The sequence below is a fragment of the Myxine glutinosa genome, chromosome 13, assembly GCF_964187855.1.
Source record: "Myxine glutinosa chromosome 13, kmMyxGlut1.1, whole genome shotgun sequence".
Classification (NCBI taxonomy): domain Eukaryota; kingdom Metazoa; phylum Chordata; class Myxini; order Myxiniformes; family Myxinidae; genus Myxine; species Myxine glutinosa.
In genome coordinates this window covers 10,980,522-10,997,262 of record NC_136273.1, presented here as the reverse complement: position 1 = coordinate 10,997,262, position 16,741 = coordinate 10,980,522, and the positions used below count along the sequence as shown (strand labels likewise).

At 44.3% G+C, this 16,741-nt stretch overlaps 2 protein-coding genes across 5 annotated transcripts in view; one reads left to right on the top strand and one right to left on the bottom strand.

Annotated features, from left to right (window-relative positions):
• LOC137438593 (uncharacterized) overlaps nt 1–16,741 on the bottom strand; it is a 159,120-nt gene that overhangs the window by 3,305 nt on the left and 139,074 nt on the right. The gene's annotated exons all lie outside the window — the stretch shown is intronic.
• The window catches only part of GLE1 (GLE1 RNA export mediator), a 70,974-nt gene that overhangs the window by 13,493 nt on the left and 40,740 nt on the right, over nt 1–16,741 (top strand). Inside the window, exons 3-7 of one of the 2 annotated variants that reach the window (XM_068133764.2) lie at nt 3,083–3,214; nt 7,995–8,143; nt 10,122–10,182; nt 10,294–10,503; nt 12,636–12,873. In XM_068133764.2, coding sequence (XP_067989865.2) covers nt 3,083–3,214; nt 7,995–8,143; nt 10,122–10,182; nt 10,294–10,503; nt 12,636–12,873 — 790 coding nt within the window. The remainder of the gene's footprint in view (nt 1–3,082; nt 3,215–7,994; nt 8,144–10,121; nt 10,183–10,293; nt 10,504–12,635; nt 12,874–16,741) is intronic. The other variant, XM_068133765.2, reaches the window with a different exon arrangement.

Here is a 16,741-nt window from a genome sequence, read left to right as displayed (position 1 = left end):
TGCCGGTAAGCTTCCGGAACCAACTCATAGGCTTTGAGGATGTGCTTCTTCAATACCTCATAATCTGCACATTGGTCCATTGGTAGCGCCGAATAAATCTCTTGAGCTTTACCCACCAGCACACTTTGCACTAGTATGGTCCAGGCCTCCTCCGGCCAGTTTAACTGTCGAGCCACTTTCTCAAAGTGTGGAAAAAATTTAGCGACTTCCTTTTCACTGAAGGGTGGAACCAGCCTCACATGTCTGCCCACATCCCAGGTGTTCTGGCTAGGTGTCGACCCCGTCAGCAAGGGTGGTACCTCTCCCCGTTCTCTCTTTAACTCCAGCTCCTTGAATTTAATTTCTTGCTGAAGCTCCATGTCACGTTCCTTTAATTCCCTTTCCGCTTTTCTCTCCTCTGCTTCGAGGTCCCTTGCAGCTCTCCTCTCCTCTGCTTTTCTCCCTTCTAACCTTTCCTGGAGTTCTCGTTCCACTCTCCTTTCCTCTGCTTGTTTATCTTCTCTCCTCTCTTCTGCTTTCCTTTCTTCTTCTGCTCTTTCTTTCCTTTTCTGCTTTCCTTTCTTCTTCTGCTAACCTTTCCTGGAGTTCTCGTTCCACCCTCCTTTCCTCTGCTTGTTTCTCTTCTCTCCTCTCTTCTGCTTTCCTTTCTTCTTCTTTTAACCTTTCCTGGAGTTCTCGTTCCACTCTCCTTTCCTCTGCTTGTTTCTCTTCTCTCCTCTCTTCTGCTTTCCTTTCTTCTTCTTTTCTTTCCTTTTCAGCTTTCCTTTCTTCTTCTTTGATCCGTTCCTGGCTCCGTAATTGCAACTCCAGTTTCCGGAGCTCAACGTCTTCTGGTTCTTTGGGTAGCCACTGCCAGGCTAACTCGTCCCATGTTCCTAATCCCACCATAGACTGTATCACCGTGGTCTGCAACTCTGCCTTCCTCAAATTAGTTCGGACCTCCAAGTTAAAATGTTTGGCCAATTTCAAGAGGTCCGACTTTAGTAACGCTCGGAACTGTGCCTCACTCGGGGTTACCGCAAAGTTCTGTGCCACAAACGCCATGGTGCCTATCGTTAACACCTGTTAACCTTCACCCAAGACTTTACCCCAATTTCCCCAAAAATTTACCAATTAATACTTAATTAATAAATTTTAATTAATAAAAATATTATTTTATTATTTTATACAATTTTAGATCCCGGACGTAGACCCAATTGCGAATCCGCAAATTGTAATTTGGACGAGCCCCCAATTCTGTTACGTGGTCCTCCCGATGACTACCTGGTCTCGGTGACCCCCGGACCGTGAGAGGAACTCCGCCAGAAAGATCTATTATTTAGGCGCTTTCGTAACGCAATCAATATGAATTCCAATCAATCAGAAACCCCACACCAAGGATCCGGAATAATCAATGATATATTCCCCGAGCAATCAACAACCATCCACAATCAGCAATCAATAGTACAAAGAGGTAAACTCATCTATAATAACTCTAAGATGGCCATCTTATACATTCCTCACGTGAGCCCCACTCCCGACTCCGTCCATGGTCAATGTCTCTCTCAATGTCTCCGTACTCCTGTAGTTCGATCTCCGCACGTGGGCGGTTGAACGGACCCTTCCTGACGTGCTTTCACCGGGCACGTCCCGTACCAGGAACAACGGCTGCAGCGCGCACCTCCTGGCCAAGCAAAGCGGGTAAAGTAAAGCAGGCAAAGCAACACGCGGCTTGCCCAGCGCGCGCGGCCCAAGGTGCGACCCGTAAGCGGCCTTGTAGACGGTGAGGCGAACTGTGCCAGCTGCTTGGTTCCGTGCACGAACCCACGGTGACTTGACGTGTCAAAGGGTAGTTACACGTCCCGGTAACTCCTCTCGCCAGATGGGCTTTTAAACGCCGATTCTGTTACGTTGCTCAATCGATACCGCTCGCCTCCGAGCTCGGCGAGGAAGAAGAAGAATCGTCGCGTCTCCAGGACCTCGTGTCTTTTCTTCTTCCGTTTCCGGTCTCCTTTTTCTCAGAAGGGCTCCTGACCCTTTAATCACAACAACCTTTAATCGACTACACATTGATAAGTAAAGACCTGAATAGTAATTCACATACATTCACATAAATATGTAACAAATGTGAATGTCGTATTTCAAACACAATGGAAGCAATGTTGCGTCATTGTTGAGAATTGATTAATGAATGGAAAATTAAATACTTACCAACATCTACTTACCCTGTATTGGAATAAATAAGCATAAAAATGGACTTACCACTTCTACCGATCTCGCTGGCCTTCGCCACCCACAAGGCGTGCTTCTTGGCCTTCTCCCTGAAGGACGTCATGGACTTGTCATAGAACAAGGGGTTCTGTGACAACCACTCCACCATGTCATGCTCCTGTTCCTCTGTCAGGACGACAGTATCCTTGGCAGGTTTCTTCGCCACCTCGGTCACGGGGGCCACCTCGTCAACGTCCTCGATGTCTGCCGCCTTTGAACCAGAGGCCTCAGCAGCTGTGGCCTCTGGGTCAAAGACGACCTCTTCTGCTGCTACAGCTGGCAGATCTGGTACGGTGTCCTCAGCCCTCTGTGGATCCTTGGTAGGCCTCCCCATCTTTCCACATTTAGTAGGCATGCTGTACCCTGTCGACAATCAAAGAGCGTAGCGTGAATAGGTTCCAATCGCCGGCGGTCTTATTTCAGTCTTGCGGACGTCGGAGTAAACCGCCACCCGGCCCCAATGCAGTCGCCGCGATCCGCCATCGGTCGTAATCTAGCCGCCAGACTGTCGCCACGCTGCCGCCGTGCATCCACAATGCAGTCGTCGTCGATCTTCGACAGTCGCCATCCCACTCGGGGCGTCGTCGCAATGCAGGCGCAATGTGGCCGCCTGCAGTCGCCATACTGCCGCCTGACCATATTTTATGGTCACATTACCACCCGACATCGCCAGTAGTCGCCGAAAAATCTTGATCGCCGGCAGTCGCCGGTAGTCGCCGACAAATCCGCCTATGTGTGACCTAGGCATGATGTTTCAGCGACTTTACTGTGACAACAATGCACAAACTTGCTATGGCTTTTATCTGGCTATTTCTGCCTTCCTCGCTTGCAGGATTCTCGCCATGGTTTCTTCGAGTGTCTGTCCATCCAATCCTTTTCCGGTGGAAATTTCCTTGCTTGCAAAAAAAATGAAATTGAGGATTCTCTGGTGGAACACGAGCAGCAGCCGGAAATTAAAGCAAAGGTCAGTGTTCCCGTCCTTTCATCAACCCATTTATTTACTTGCTCGCATCTCCATATGTTTGATCTATATTCTCCCACAGGTTTCCAATCCCTTACTTTTTTTTTCCTCTTTTTTTTTTTTTTTTTTAAACTCTCAGTAATTCAATTTGATATATAATCTGCATAGTCTGTGAAAGATTACGTGAGGAGGGATATCAGTTAGGTGGTGGTGGTTGGAGAGTGGAGAGAGTTGGCTGAGGACAGAGGGAAGTGGAGGAGTATCGTTGTCGAACCAGGGCAAAAGCTTGGTACCATTGGACCTCAACCCTTATAAAGGGAAGAGGAGGAGTAGAAGAAGAAGATAATCTGCAGAGTGAAGTAATGTTTCCCATTGGCTTTTCCGTTATCAAATGCAATTTTGCTTTTTACAAATAGTTTTCCATTTAATAAAGGTGCATTTGTGTTCAAAAAGTACCTTTGTCTGTTCTGCCGTAGTCCCCTCACTTACCTTTGCAAATACAGCATGTTGATCATTCATCTACATACTCTTCTGATTCCCCTCCCACTATCATATATATGTGTACAGGACTGTGCAAAAGTCTTATGCCACCTTGAAAATGTCATTTGTATTGTCACATTGGCATATTTTGATAAATGAAAGGTGTTATATTGATTATTACAGAGACTTAACAAAGAGCCGGTCCTTATGGAGGGGAGGAAGAGGAAGCAGGCATTGGAGAACGCACAAAACAAACAAACAAACGGGCACAAAGAAAGAAATGTAAAAATATTGTTACGAAAATGGTCCTTTAGTGGAGTACAAAGGGATTCATATTAGTTAGCTTATTTCGCAATATGCATTTTCACATCAGTTGTATTGTATTACCCCAAATCGAATCGTCGGAGATCGTGTCTAGAAAGGAAATGCCTTTGTCTCCCCTCGCTCTCCCATTATGGATTTGCACTTTTAAGTGCACTTTAATTTCGCTTTTTATAAAGGAATAGCTGTTTTGGATAAGACACTAGTCCTGAGCCACGATTTTGGCCAGGAATATCACAACATGGGGGAGCACGTCATGGCATTGCTAAAGACCAATCGGTATCTGGCTTGCCGGCGTCGAACAGCCAATGAGCGTGAGGGGTGACACCGTCTATAAAAGGGGCCGATCGCTGGAAGTCCGAGTATTTTTCTGGCAGATTTGCTGAGGAGAGCCATGCGGCGACGGCGAGACTCCACCCTCCATCAAGGGCCACCGGCCGGCAAGACTCACCTACTAGTGACGAGTCCTGCCGGTTAAAGGAATGGGAGGTGGACTGGCGTTTCCGGCGAGGCGTGCGCATCACACAGGGGAGCTCCCACGTGTTTCATTGTCACTTCACCCTCTCTATGCTGTCTTGTGTTTCTTCTGTCCACCCCGCTGCGTTAATTTGAACAAGTAGGCGTGTTTGACCTGTGCGTTTTAGAGTAAGCGAGTTGTTTTGTGCCGGTTGGGATTCCTCCTGTGCTTTTCATACCGATCGCCTTCTCTTTCATTGCGAATTTTAAAATAAATATGTTTGGCTTTTAATTAAGACTTCCGTGTTTATTGGGCTTATGGGACGTCACTCCAGAAGTGGATAAATTGGACAATCAACTACACGGTCCAAGTTAGCATGTACTATAAACTCAAGTTATAAATCACTAGCAACAGTACCCGCCCTATGGGCGGGGCTCCAATTGGGAAGCCCAAATGAAAAGGCAAAATATCAGAAATTGAAGGGTTTTTAATTTTAAACGATTCATATAAACATCCGTTGAATCATATCACACACAAAGCATCAAAATCTAAACAGTATCTTTAGAATTTCAATAAAAACCACATCACTGTTCATATCGGTAAATATTATTCCATCGTGTTTCAAATCGTGATCGATACACTATGATCATGATGATCGTGATCGTGAATTGTGATCGATAATAGTGTTCACAATCGCTATGTCGTATGTACTCCCGATACGTGTAACTGTACCAAATCAACAGTTAAAAGGATTTTGAACCGATAGCTGTTACGGCCTTGGCAAGATCGATGGAGACAACGATCTGTTAGCGTATTCACCGCCCAAATAGCTATGTGGAATTCTCTCATGTAGAGATTAAACGTTACGGCTGTTACGGACTTGGCAAGATCGATGGAGACAGCGTTTATTATACTTTTAATGAAGGACACTGTCTCAAGCCCCAGTCCCCATCACGGATGGGGCTCAGCGGTTTACCCGAGCCTGACGGTGAAGGGCAAGGTACACGCTGGCCCGTCCAGTGTAGCGCACGTGCGGCATCGAAGGGCATTAAACGTTCATGAAACATTAAACGTTCATTAAAGGATTACGAAACGAAAAACATTACGAAATTACGTTCACACCGTCACGTCAAACACTACCGTGAACACATACATCGTCACAATGAGAACATCGTCACAATGGATGTTATGTGAACGTGAATGTTATGCGGGTGTCCAAACCTGAGAATACTGGAGACCAAAGCTGAAATTGGGGAGACCAAAGCTGAAATTGGGAAAACTAAATAGCCTATTTTACTCCTGGAGATCCCAGGATAACCCACACAAAATATCGTTTCGATCGGTTGAGCCGTTTTTGCGCTACCTTCGAACAGACGGACGGACATTTGGTGAATTTATAGTAAGATTAATGTTAAAGTGTCTATAATTGGGTCGTGATGTTAGAAATTAGGTCAATGCCAAACAAAATCGTCAACCACACGTACTTTGTATTACCATTATTGAAGCAAAATTTTATTCTGAAAGCCCTCGGACATTGGCAGAAAAAGAGGGATAAAACCTAAACGTGGTGGTTTAATAATTAGTGTTGCAAGACCTTGACCTTTATTTAACCCAGAGGAGTTTGACGTAAATGCACCTTGTTCTCTGCTATCTAGTGAGGGAAATATGCGAAAATGTCTATAATTAGGTCATGACCTTAAAATTAGTTCGAGGTCAAAAATTGTCCATCCCTGCATACTTTCTATTCGTATTATTGATAAATTTTCATTCCGAAAGTCCCAGCTGACGTCAATGAACGAGATATAGTTCGGAAATTGATACAGTTTGGAAATTTGAAATATTGAGAGTGAACCAAGAAAAACATAAAAATTATTTATACAAACGGAAAAGGGTTCCTGTGCATCATTTACACCAAGATATGAAATGAGAAATGAAAACGAACACATCACGTTGTTTGGTCATATCAGTATTTAGTGTTTGATTAAACATGAAATCGACATGACAATGTAAAAACATGTATGCAAGACTCGTCTCCAGAGGCTCGAAGAGGGATGTGGTCAAATGTCAGTTAATGGCTCGGTATATGGTGTGACCACCATTTGCGTCGATAACCGCTTGGCAACGGCTCCTCATTGAGGACACAAGATGGTTGCAGAAGGCTTGAGGGATGTCATTCCAGATCTGTGCCAAAGCCTGCCGCAGTTGGGCCAACGTCGCCGACTGGTTTGGAAGACGGCGCAATCGTCGTTCCATTTCATCCCACACATGTTCTGTGGGAAAAGATCAGGCGAAGTGGCTCACCATTGAAATGTGGGAATGTGGGAATGTTCAGATGTGCGATGAAGTCTGTGAACACTCGTGTGACGAAAGGGCACGCCTTATCCTGTTGAAGTGTGAGGTGACGTCAATGAACTTGCAGTAACGGGAGTATGGAGAACTTCATCACAGTAACGTATACCTGTAAAATTCCCATTAATGACCTTCACCTGTGTGCTGTGGTGTGCGGTAATGCCCACACCATCACGCTTCCAACAATGAACGTGGCACAACATGAGTCAGTTCCCCTTCCAGTTCCAGTTCCTTCCAGTTGCGTTCCCCTTCCAGTCGATAAACATGACGACGGCCATCACGACTGTCGAGATGGATCCTCGACTAATCCGTGAAGAGGATAGCAGCCCAATCTTGTCTCCTTAATCTCACACATTGTCTACACCAAAAAGGGTGCGTATGTCGATGACTTGGCAACAAAATCGGACGTACTGTTGTCATTGTGGTTAGATGTTTTGCTCACGTAATCGATTCTTGACAGTTCTGGCACTGATTGGTCGCAAGCCAGAGATGTTGTGAGCTGTCAAACATGCTGTCTGTAACCGATGACTAAGGTGCACCAACCGGTATGGTTATCCTGCCGACGTGACATCACACGTGGTCGCTCAGAATGTGGACGGTCTCTGGTGTTGCCAGTTTGTTGTAGCTCGGTGGGGATAGAGCACAGTGACTGTTTTGGGTTCCAATGAACACCAAAACGCCTCACCACAACATTTTGTGGCATTCCTGTCTCGAACATGCCAATAGCACGTAGACATTCATTTTCGGAAAGGTGTGGCATCACGTTTATGATGCTTCGACATCAATAAAAATGTTTTTCACCGCTGTAGTAGTTCACTGAATCGTGCCATGTTGCAATTTGCTCAGTACCATGTGTAGCATTGTCACGTGACTCGGTTACACATGCATGGCAATTTGTGCATGCAGTGCACAGTATTTTTGATTCAATATAGCTCACAAATTTATTTATTTATTTTGATTTATTTTTGTTTACAAAAGTTTTTGTTTACAAAATTACAAAAAAATTCATTTGGATTCAATCGAGTTCACAAAACAGATATTCTTGCCCACTCTCAGCTCACTGAAGACACATATGGGACCATATTTTGGATAGGTTCATTACTGTTTAAATTATTATCAACACCTGTTTACCTGCAGACGTTGCTAGAATGATAATCCACACCTGTTTGCCTGCAGCGGTTGGTGGAGCCGCGACGCAAGGAATCTGCGAGGTTGAGCGCAAATCTTGGAACCACTAGCAGGAAGCAGTATCAAGCCATCAGCCAAACCCTGGAGCTCTCTCAAAGAGCGCAACAAGACAACATACGTTTCTCAACCAACCAGAGGTATGTCTTTTAAAGCTGAACCGTTTTTAACAATTGCTGGTGGAGTACAACAACAACAACAACAACAACAACAACAACAACAGGCATTTTAAGGCCATTTTCCCTGCTGTAGCAGGAGTTAGCCTTGCGGTCCCTATGCCTATCTTCTCCATTTTGCCCTATTTTCTGCATCTCCCCTTGTTAACCCCCTTGCCCAGATTTCTTTTTCCACCATCTTTAGCCAAGTCTTTCTCGGTCTTCCCCGTCCTCTACTCCCTTCTACATTCATTTCCATCACTCTTCTCAACCAGTCACTTTCATCCTTCCTCAACACATGACCAAACCATCTCAAACTGTTTCTCTTCACAGCATCCATCACAGGCTCTATTCCCATCATCTTTCGCAATTCATCATTTGTCTTCCTCTCTCTCAACGATACACCGCACATCCACCGAACTATCCGCATTTCCACCCTTTCCATCCTTCGTTGCTGCTCTACATTCATTACCCATGTCTCGCTCCCATAAATCATAACACTTCTCACACATGCAGCATACACCTTTCCCTTCAGCTTCAATGACACTCCCCTCCTCATCAGCACATCACTCGGTTCCCGAAACTTCTTCCATGCACAACTCACTCTAGCAACCATTGCCGAGTCTGATCCACCTCCATTCAGCATGTCTCTAGGTAACAAAATGTTTTCACACCTTCCAGCTTCACGCCGTCTCCAAGATCCAACTCAACATTTCCTCCATCTGCAGCTCCCTCTGTGCACACCTTACACTTAAATGTAGCTGCCACACTGGTTAATGACCCTCTCAGACCACTACATTTTTGATGAACCCACTCAGCGCACATTGTACATTGAATGGAGTTCACTCCGACACCCTTCCTACACACAGCACAGGGCCACTTCTCAGTTCTTTCCACCTCACCACATGCTTTACCACTTGCCATCACCTTCGTTTTTCCGATATTCACCTTCAGACCTTTTGTCTCCATACATTCCTTCCACTTGTTCATCTTCTCCTTCAGTCCATTCATACTTTCCGCAATCAACACCAGATCATCTGCATACAACTCCCACGGTAAACCCTCCTTTACATTCCGAGCCAGCACCTCCATCACACCTACAAATAGTAGTGGACTTAGTACCGACCCCTGATGCACTCCCACCTTCACCTCAAACTGACCACTGTTCCCGTCCTTCGTCCTTACAGCTGTGAGCGCTCTCTCGTACATTGCCATCACTACTCTGATCAACCATTCCTCCACTCCCAACTTCCTCAATGCCCATGTCACTACTTTGCATGGAACCCTATCGAATGCTTTCTCCAGATCAACAAGATCAACAAATCGCTCGATACGAGCCACAGTCCAGAGGGTCACCTTTTCCCTTGTATAGAGGGACGAAGGTACTCAGTTCCCAATCCACTGGAATGCGGCCTTCTTTCACCACCATATTACAGATCTCTGTCATTCTCTTCACACCCCAATTTCCGGCTGCCTTCAACATATCTCCCACAACTCCCGTCGGCCCTCCCGCTTCTCTACTCTTCATTGCTTTTATCGCTTCCTCAACTTACTTCTTCCTCAACCTGCAACTCACCACAGGTGATTTCAATTCCAAAGTAAAGAGAATCACCTGCTTGAAATCTTATTATTTGTTACAACTTCTAAAAGATGCCAATGATATTGTCCAGGCTATTTTAGGATTTCTGTGTGGAATAAGCTAAGATTTAGTAATTTTTTCTGCTTTTTTATTTTGTTCCATTGAAAACCAAAGCAATACATATGTTGATGTGAAAAGATTTTTTAATTTCAACAATTTTCTGGAAGAAATGGTGCATTATTTGAAAAAAGTGCAAGGGTGCCAATATGTTTGGCCACGACTGTATATGTAAATACTAAAAAAGAGGTTTCGGCAAGTAAAAAGGAACCATTTTTCATTCATACAATTGAGAGGGTGTTGGACTTATTTGATTACCTGATGCAGCTCAGAAGAGACACGGAAAAACCAACAACAATTGATGAAGGAGCACGACATGCGAGTCGAGGTAAGCTAGCTTGGACTTCCCTGAACGCACACACGTCCCATTGGATTTGTCAGAGTAATTCGGCTGGAGCGTTTTCCATTTTGCTTGACAAGTTATCTCCTGTCTGTTCAGAAACGTTTTCAGGAAGCAGAACGACTTGAAAAGGAAAAATCTGCAGCTGAGAGAGTTGCGCTGTTGCGGGAGCTGGCTAAAGCCATTCATTTGGAGGAATTGACTCTATCCGTTCTCCCAGACTCGACCATAACTGAGGAAAAAGCCTTCTTTGCCCTGCTCCAGCACATTAAGGCCCTCATCACCAGTACACAGGGCAATGCTGATGAGGTGAGGTGCAAGTCCACTCACTCTGTCTGCTATATACCTCCTATTTACTAGGAATGCACAATGCTCATGTAGTTGTGACTGTACTAATACATTGTATATCCTTTAGATTGGCACTCGATCCGTATTGTAAAAAGTTTTCCCCATTTTACTTTGTGAAATGTTCCTGAACAGTCTGTTTGTGCCAGGCTTAGGGAGTAGGAGATGAGCTGCAAAGTGACCAATACATAGTCCCTCTGTTGACTGTAGGGTTATACATAAGTTGGGTCACCTGATCAAGTTCAGGTTATTTATCCTTCAGTAAAGTGTCAAGAAGATTGAAGCAGGTATGTTTTGTGGTCTAGATTGGTCAAACGTGCATGCACAGTCAACGCTCCACCCCTCTCCCGGCCAAACTAGTGATGCGCCACAGCCCGAGCATATGTGCAACGAGAGGCGGACATATGTTTTGCGACATACTATGTGAGGTCACTGAGGGGCACCATTCATGTTTTTACATCAATTTTAATAAAACAAATTTCAGAGAAATTGGCCCAGGGGTTTGGAAATGTACAAGGACATCCTTGGAAACAAACAAACATACAAACAAAACAAATACATATCGACCCACCACAAGAACCCCAACAGCAGCAACGCAATGCTCCTGTAGACAAGTGTCATGTCGCAGGTAAAAAGTATGTGGGGTTGACATAACCTTTTTGAACTTGGCCTAATTTTAAGGTCATGGCCTAACTAGAAATGTTTACGTTTTTTACCATAACTCCACTATGGTTTGTCCAATCAGAACATAATTGCCCTCTCTAGATCTAGATATGCTAGAATAAGGCACATTTATGCTTAAGTTACATCATACTCCCCCTTTTTTGTCCGCTCAATTTTGCCAATGCGGAATCTCAAAGAACGCTTGGTCTTCCAATGTTTTTACATCCTAATAGTGTACTTGCAATGAAGTTGTGCACCTGACATTTGATTTGTGTCCTTGACCTACTTTTTACCCTGCGCCCGCGAAGCCAAAATCAGGGTTAGGCATTCGGGTAAGTATGTGCGTACTTGTCTGCCTTTTTAAAATTCATTTTCTCGGCAACTGTTGGTCTGATTGACACTAAATTTTACCATAGGAGTGCCTCCGCCTGAAGATTTTTTTACTCAAAATGATGATGTCATTGGTCACGTGGTAGGGACGCCATCTTGTGAAAACGTTACACCTCTATAATCTCCCAAACCGCTCAATGGATAAAAGTGAAACGTGGCTCATTGTAAAGAACTCCATATGGGGAATAAATGTTGTTAACGATGATGTCATTGGTGCCTTAATTATGACGTCATAATTCGACAGGGACAACACTTGGTCTGATCAGTTTGAAATGTATTGAGCATGATATACGCAACAGTTATATTTCAGAATATAAACTTATGATGTCATCGCTCACATTGTCTGACAGCCATATTGGATCAAATAAAAAAAAACCTTCAAAAACAGAAGAGTTGATTCGCATCAAGTTGACTGCACAGGGTAAGTATTCCATGAATACCATCTAGTTTCGGACTGTGATCTAATTACCAAAAACGACATTTTTGATCATAACTTGAATAATTTTCCTCTGATTTTCATGATGGGTTTTATGGATACAATGTAGGTGGTGGAGGGTGGGAGAAGGGGGTGGAGGGAGGGGGGCGACACATTTTCATAATCTACACTCAATCCCTAAATGTTGAAGGTCAAAGTCACATGGTGGTCCAAACAAAATATGTCCATGATTGATTGGGTCACGGGCCAAGAATAAGTCCCACGTGATTGCCACAAAGGTCAGCCCCCTCCGGGAGGCCTACACTTGGCGATCGCAGATGTCCAGTTTTTATGCCTCCACTGACAAAGTCGCTAATGTGGGCGGAGGCATATTGGTTGACGTCGAAGAGTGCCATTCTTGTTATTGTATACATTTATTTTGTTTCCCCACCCACCCATCTGAAATCATCTTTCCTAGTCTAAAAACAGCCAAATCTCGGATCATCAGTTTGGTTTCTATCCTGTTCACATAACTTTTCACCCCATAAATTAACTGTACACCTAACTTTCCACACCATCAACTGTCTCTCTGTTTGTTAATCCTTTTGCGGGGTGGGTGTCTTTTCAGGGTGGTCCACCCACTGCCGAACTCCTGTTGGCGATCCAGTTTCACCTGCTCGATCTGCGCAACCTGGCTGTTGCAGCCCGCCAAGCTCGCGATTTGCATGAGCAGCAATTGGCACATGCAAAATTATTGCAGGAAGAGAAAGAGGCCGCGAGCAATCGAGCTTTGGAACAGCAGAAAAAACGACAACAGGAAGAAGAGCAGAAGAAACGAGAGCAAGAAGAAGAGCAGAAGAAACAAGGTGTGATGAGGGATTAATATTGATTCATTTCTTTTCAAGGGTTCTCAGTCGGTCAACATGCGATTTGGATTAAGTGTTTTAAGATAAGAACGTAAACAATAGAAGCTGCAAATATTTCGGAAAAGGTTTGGCTCAGGCACTTAGCAAGGAATTGATATCGAGGTGCTGTAATCTGTTCAGCATCCCAGCCACAACCCCCTCCTTCCCATCCCTTTAAACTATCACCACACCCCCAATAAAAAGCAATGGTTAGTATCCGGGAATTGTTTTGTTTTGGGGAAAAGCTTTTGCACAAAGCTTGAATTGCAGTTTGCAAAACTTCACAAGCAGTGTAAGGTCCGGCTCTGATTGCCCCAGGCCTTGGATAAAGTTTTCTCTGATACAGACATTGTGTTATTTAGGACTCAAAGCTGTCACTGTGTTCAATGTACCAACTAGAAACTTCGCCTTTTGGGGATTTTTTCTCTGACAAGTTGTGTTGATGTAATGGTGATCGTTATTGTTGTGTTCCTAGAATTGGATACAAGTGAAGTCACGAAAAATGGAGCACTTTCATTTTTCTCAATACAGGGCTTGATATTTTCTTATTACAAATAAAATAATCCACTATTTTACACTTGTATGATGTATAATGGGGTCTCCTCTACCTGCAGAGACAACTTCAGTGCAATATAACAATTTTTGGTTCTTGCGTGACAGGTTAAAGGCCAAAAAAGGGGTATTTTTGGCATTAAAATGTAAAGTAGTTAGACTATGACATTTCTTTGATCAACTATTAGCAGGAAGGTTTTGAGGTGTCTCCTTATTTTTTTATGTAAAATTTAAATGCTAAGGTTTATTTCAGTGAAAAAATTATCGTTCTACCCCTCTTCATTGCGGAGTAATTGAGATGGGACGATGGCGCTATTTTCAAAGTGAGCTCAATTTGAGTGGTACTAATTATCACTCTACTCCTTTACAAATGGTAAGTAACAGAATAACTATATCTTTTGCATTTTTCTGTTGTAGATACCATTCTCTGTTGAAGTCTATAAGTAAAATTCAATAAACCTATCACATCATAAAAAAATTTGTATGAGAAAATCATCAAAAAATTTCCGTCCCCTTATGTCACGTCCGTCACACCCTAATTTATTCAAAAAGTAAGAGTTACAAAAATATGAAAAAATATGCCTGAGACAGCTTCAACCATTAGCTATTCTCAAACATCAAATGATTAATTTGTGCCTTCATGTTAATTTGTAGAAGGGGAAAATAATGATTCCGTCCCCTGAAGTGTCGCATCCGTCACGCTGTGACATAAGTACCAGAAATGACAAACGGTACTACTTTCATGCATTTAAATACATGTACTTAAAGTTATAATGAAACAGGATGTTATCTAGGTCAGCACCACATCACGTCGGCCCGGTCAGCACCACACCACGTCGGCCCGGTCAGCACCACACCACGTCGGCCCGGTCAGCACCACACCACGTCGGCCCGGTCAGCACCACACCACGTCGGCCCGGTCAGCACCACACCACGTCGGCCCGGTCAGCACCACACCACGTCGGCCCGGTCAGCACCACACCACGTCGGCCCGGTCAGCACCACACCACGTCGGCCCGGTCAGCACCACACCACGTCGGCCCGGTCAGCACCACACCACGTCGGCCCGGTCAGCACCACACCACGTCGGCCCGGTCAGCACCACACCACGTCGGCCCGATCAGCACCACACCACGTCGGCCCGATCAGCACCACACCACGTCGGCCCGGTCAGCACCACACCACGTCGGCCCGGTCAGCACCACACCACTTCGGCCCGGTCAGCACCACACCACTTCGGCCCGGTCAGCACCACACCACTTCGGCCCAGTCGGCCCGGAGCCTGGCGCGAAGTCCAAGGACATCAGCACGTCATCCGAAAACAGCTCCGGTTGGTGTGAACCACTCGGTCAATGGCGCGTTATGAGATGGCGCGTTGCCATGTCATTGGCTTGACATGGTGGTGCATAATGCAAGTAATGTGGAAAATAGCCATTTATTGTTGATACACTATCCTTGTTGAGTGTCAAAATTAGATTTTCACTTACCTTGATGTCATTTCATGTTGTCAGGTTGTCACAGTTTACAACTGACATGTTTGATGTGTTTCTGTTATTTGTTCTCAGCTTTCATAGATTTTAGAAAGACTGGTGTCATGTAAAGAATTTCTGTCATGCAAACTATCATTTATTATGGAAAAGTAACAAGTATCTTATGATTTCCATACATTGTCGCTTATGTCACGTCCGTCACACTGAGGTGATATTGCCTTTAATGTTAAAATACACTGTACTTGGTGAACTAAGAGTGGTATATCGTATAAAGACATGAGGCATACAATAGATTTTGAGAGTATTTTGTACTCATGACCCTTAAAATTTGCCAGAGGAAAACTTTTCATGGTAGATTGTGGTAGAGGGACACAATATGGCAACACCAGCAAACCAATGTTACATTTTTCCATCACAGACTTACACTTAGTATTTTTTTCTGATAGTTTTCACCCCTCTGCATCTTCAAATGCCAAGAAAATAATATTAATTAGAGGTAAACATTGCTAGGCACATGATCTTATCAGTGTGACGGATGTGACATAAGATATTGAATTGTCTAATTCGCAAGCCTCCATTTTAAAAGCAAGGCAAGCCGTTATCTTCTAATCATTATTTTTGTACACGTGGACCCTCATCTATCTATAATTCCAGTAATCTCTGTGTGTATGTGTGTGTGTCTGTGTGTGTGTGTGTGTGTTTGTCTGTGACCGCTGTTTCTCGACAACCACGGGTCCGATATACTTGAAACTTGCCAGGTATATTGCTGGGGACCCGAGGATGTGCCTTTTCAAGGTTTGAAATTAATCGGACAAGTGGTTCCCAAGGTATGGTCACCGTACTCGCAAGCCGTTCGCTTTGGCTTTGCGAATGGACCAAACCATTTCATGTAAATAGAGGGGGGGGGGGTTCTACCGTACTCGCAAGCCGTTCGCTTTGGCTTTGCGAATGGACCAAACCATTTCATGTAAATAGAGGGGGGGGGGGTTCTGTGATCGTTACTGCCACGTGGTTTCAAAGTTTTTTTTTGTTGTTGTTGTTTGCACGCATGTTTTTTTGCACCCACGTACGGGCACGCCCTAGTACTCTAAAATAAAGCAACAGACAAACTGTTTAAAGGTAGAAAATTTTCCACTGCTGATTTTTACATAAGTGTTCCATTTTTCGTGACTTCACTCATACACTTTGTTCTGGTTAGCAATTTGTAGGCAGTCACTGAGCTTACAACATGAGGCTTTATAACATTAACCAACCACAGTGGTGATAAATGAGTTGATGATTAATAATAATAATCATTTTCTTGCACGGTGAACACCTCTCTCCAAGGCGTGGAATTTTTAGCTAAGAAATCCTCTCTACTCTCTTCCGATCCTTGAATGTGCTTAATTTTGCAGAACTGGAGCAGAGTGGTACCTAGAAAAGGATCGAATACTTTGTTGAAGCGCTCATGTTGAAGTGCACGGTTTGCATTGTTTCAATGAGTGCAGCCGGACCCCGACATTAGCAGTCCCAACATTCGTGGACCTCACGTATTCACGGTTGATAAAATGTGATCTGCTTCTTCATTTGTGTCCTTATGCCCTGCGTATTCACGGTTTTTTCATGGGCGCAAAAAAAAAATCTTTCACGAGCTGCGAGCATAAAGTTCGAAATCATATATTCTCCCAGTTCTAAATCAAAGCTCACAGCAGCTGGACGTACTCAAAAAACGTATCTTCCATGAGCCACGACCATGACCTGCTTCTAATTCACAACCCTGTGCTTCGCGTTTTCAAGGCTTTTCGCGG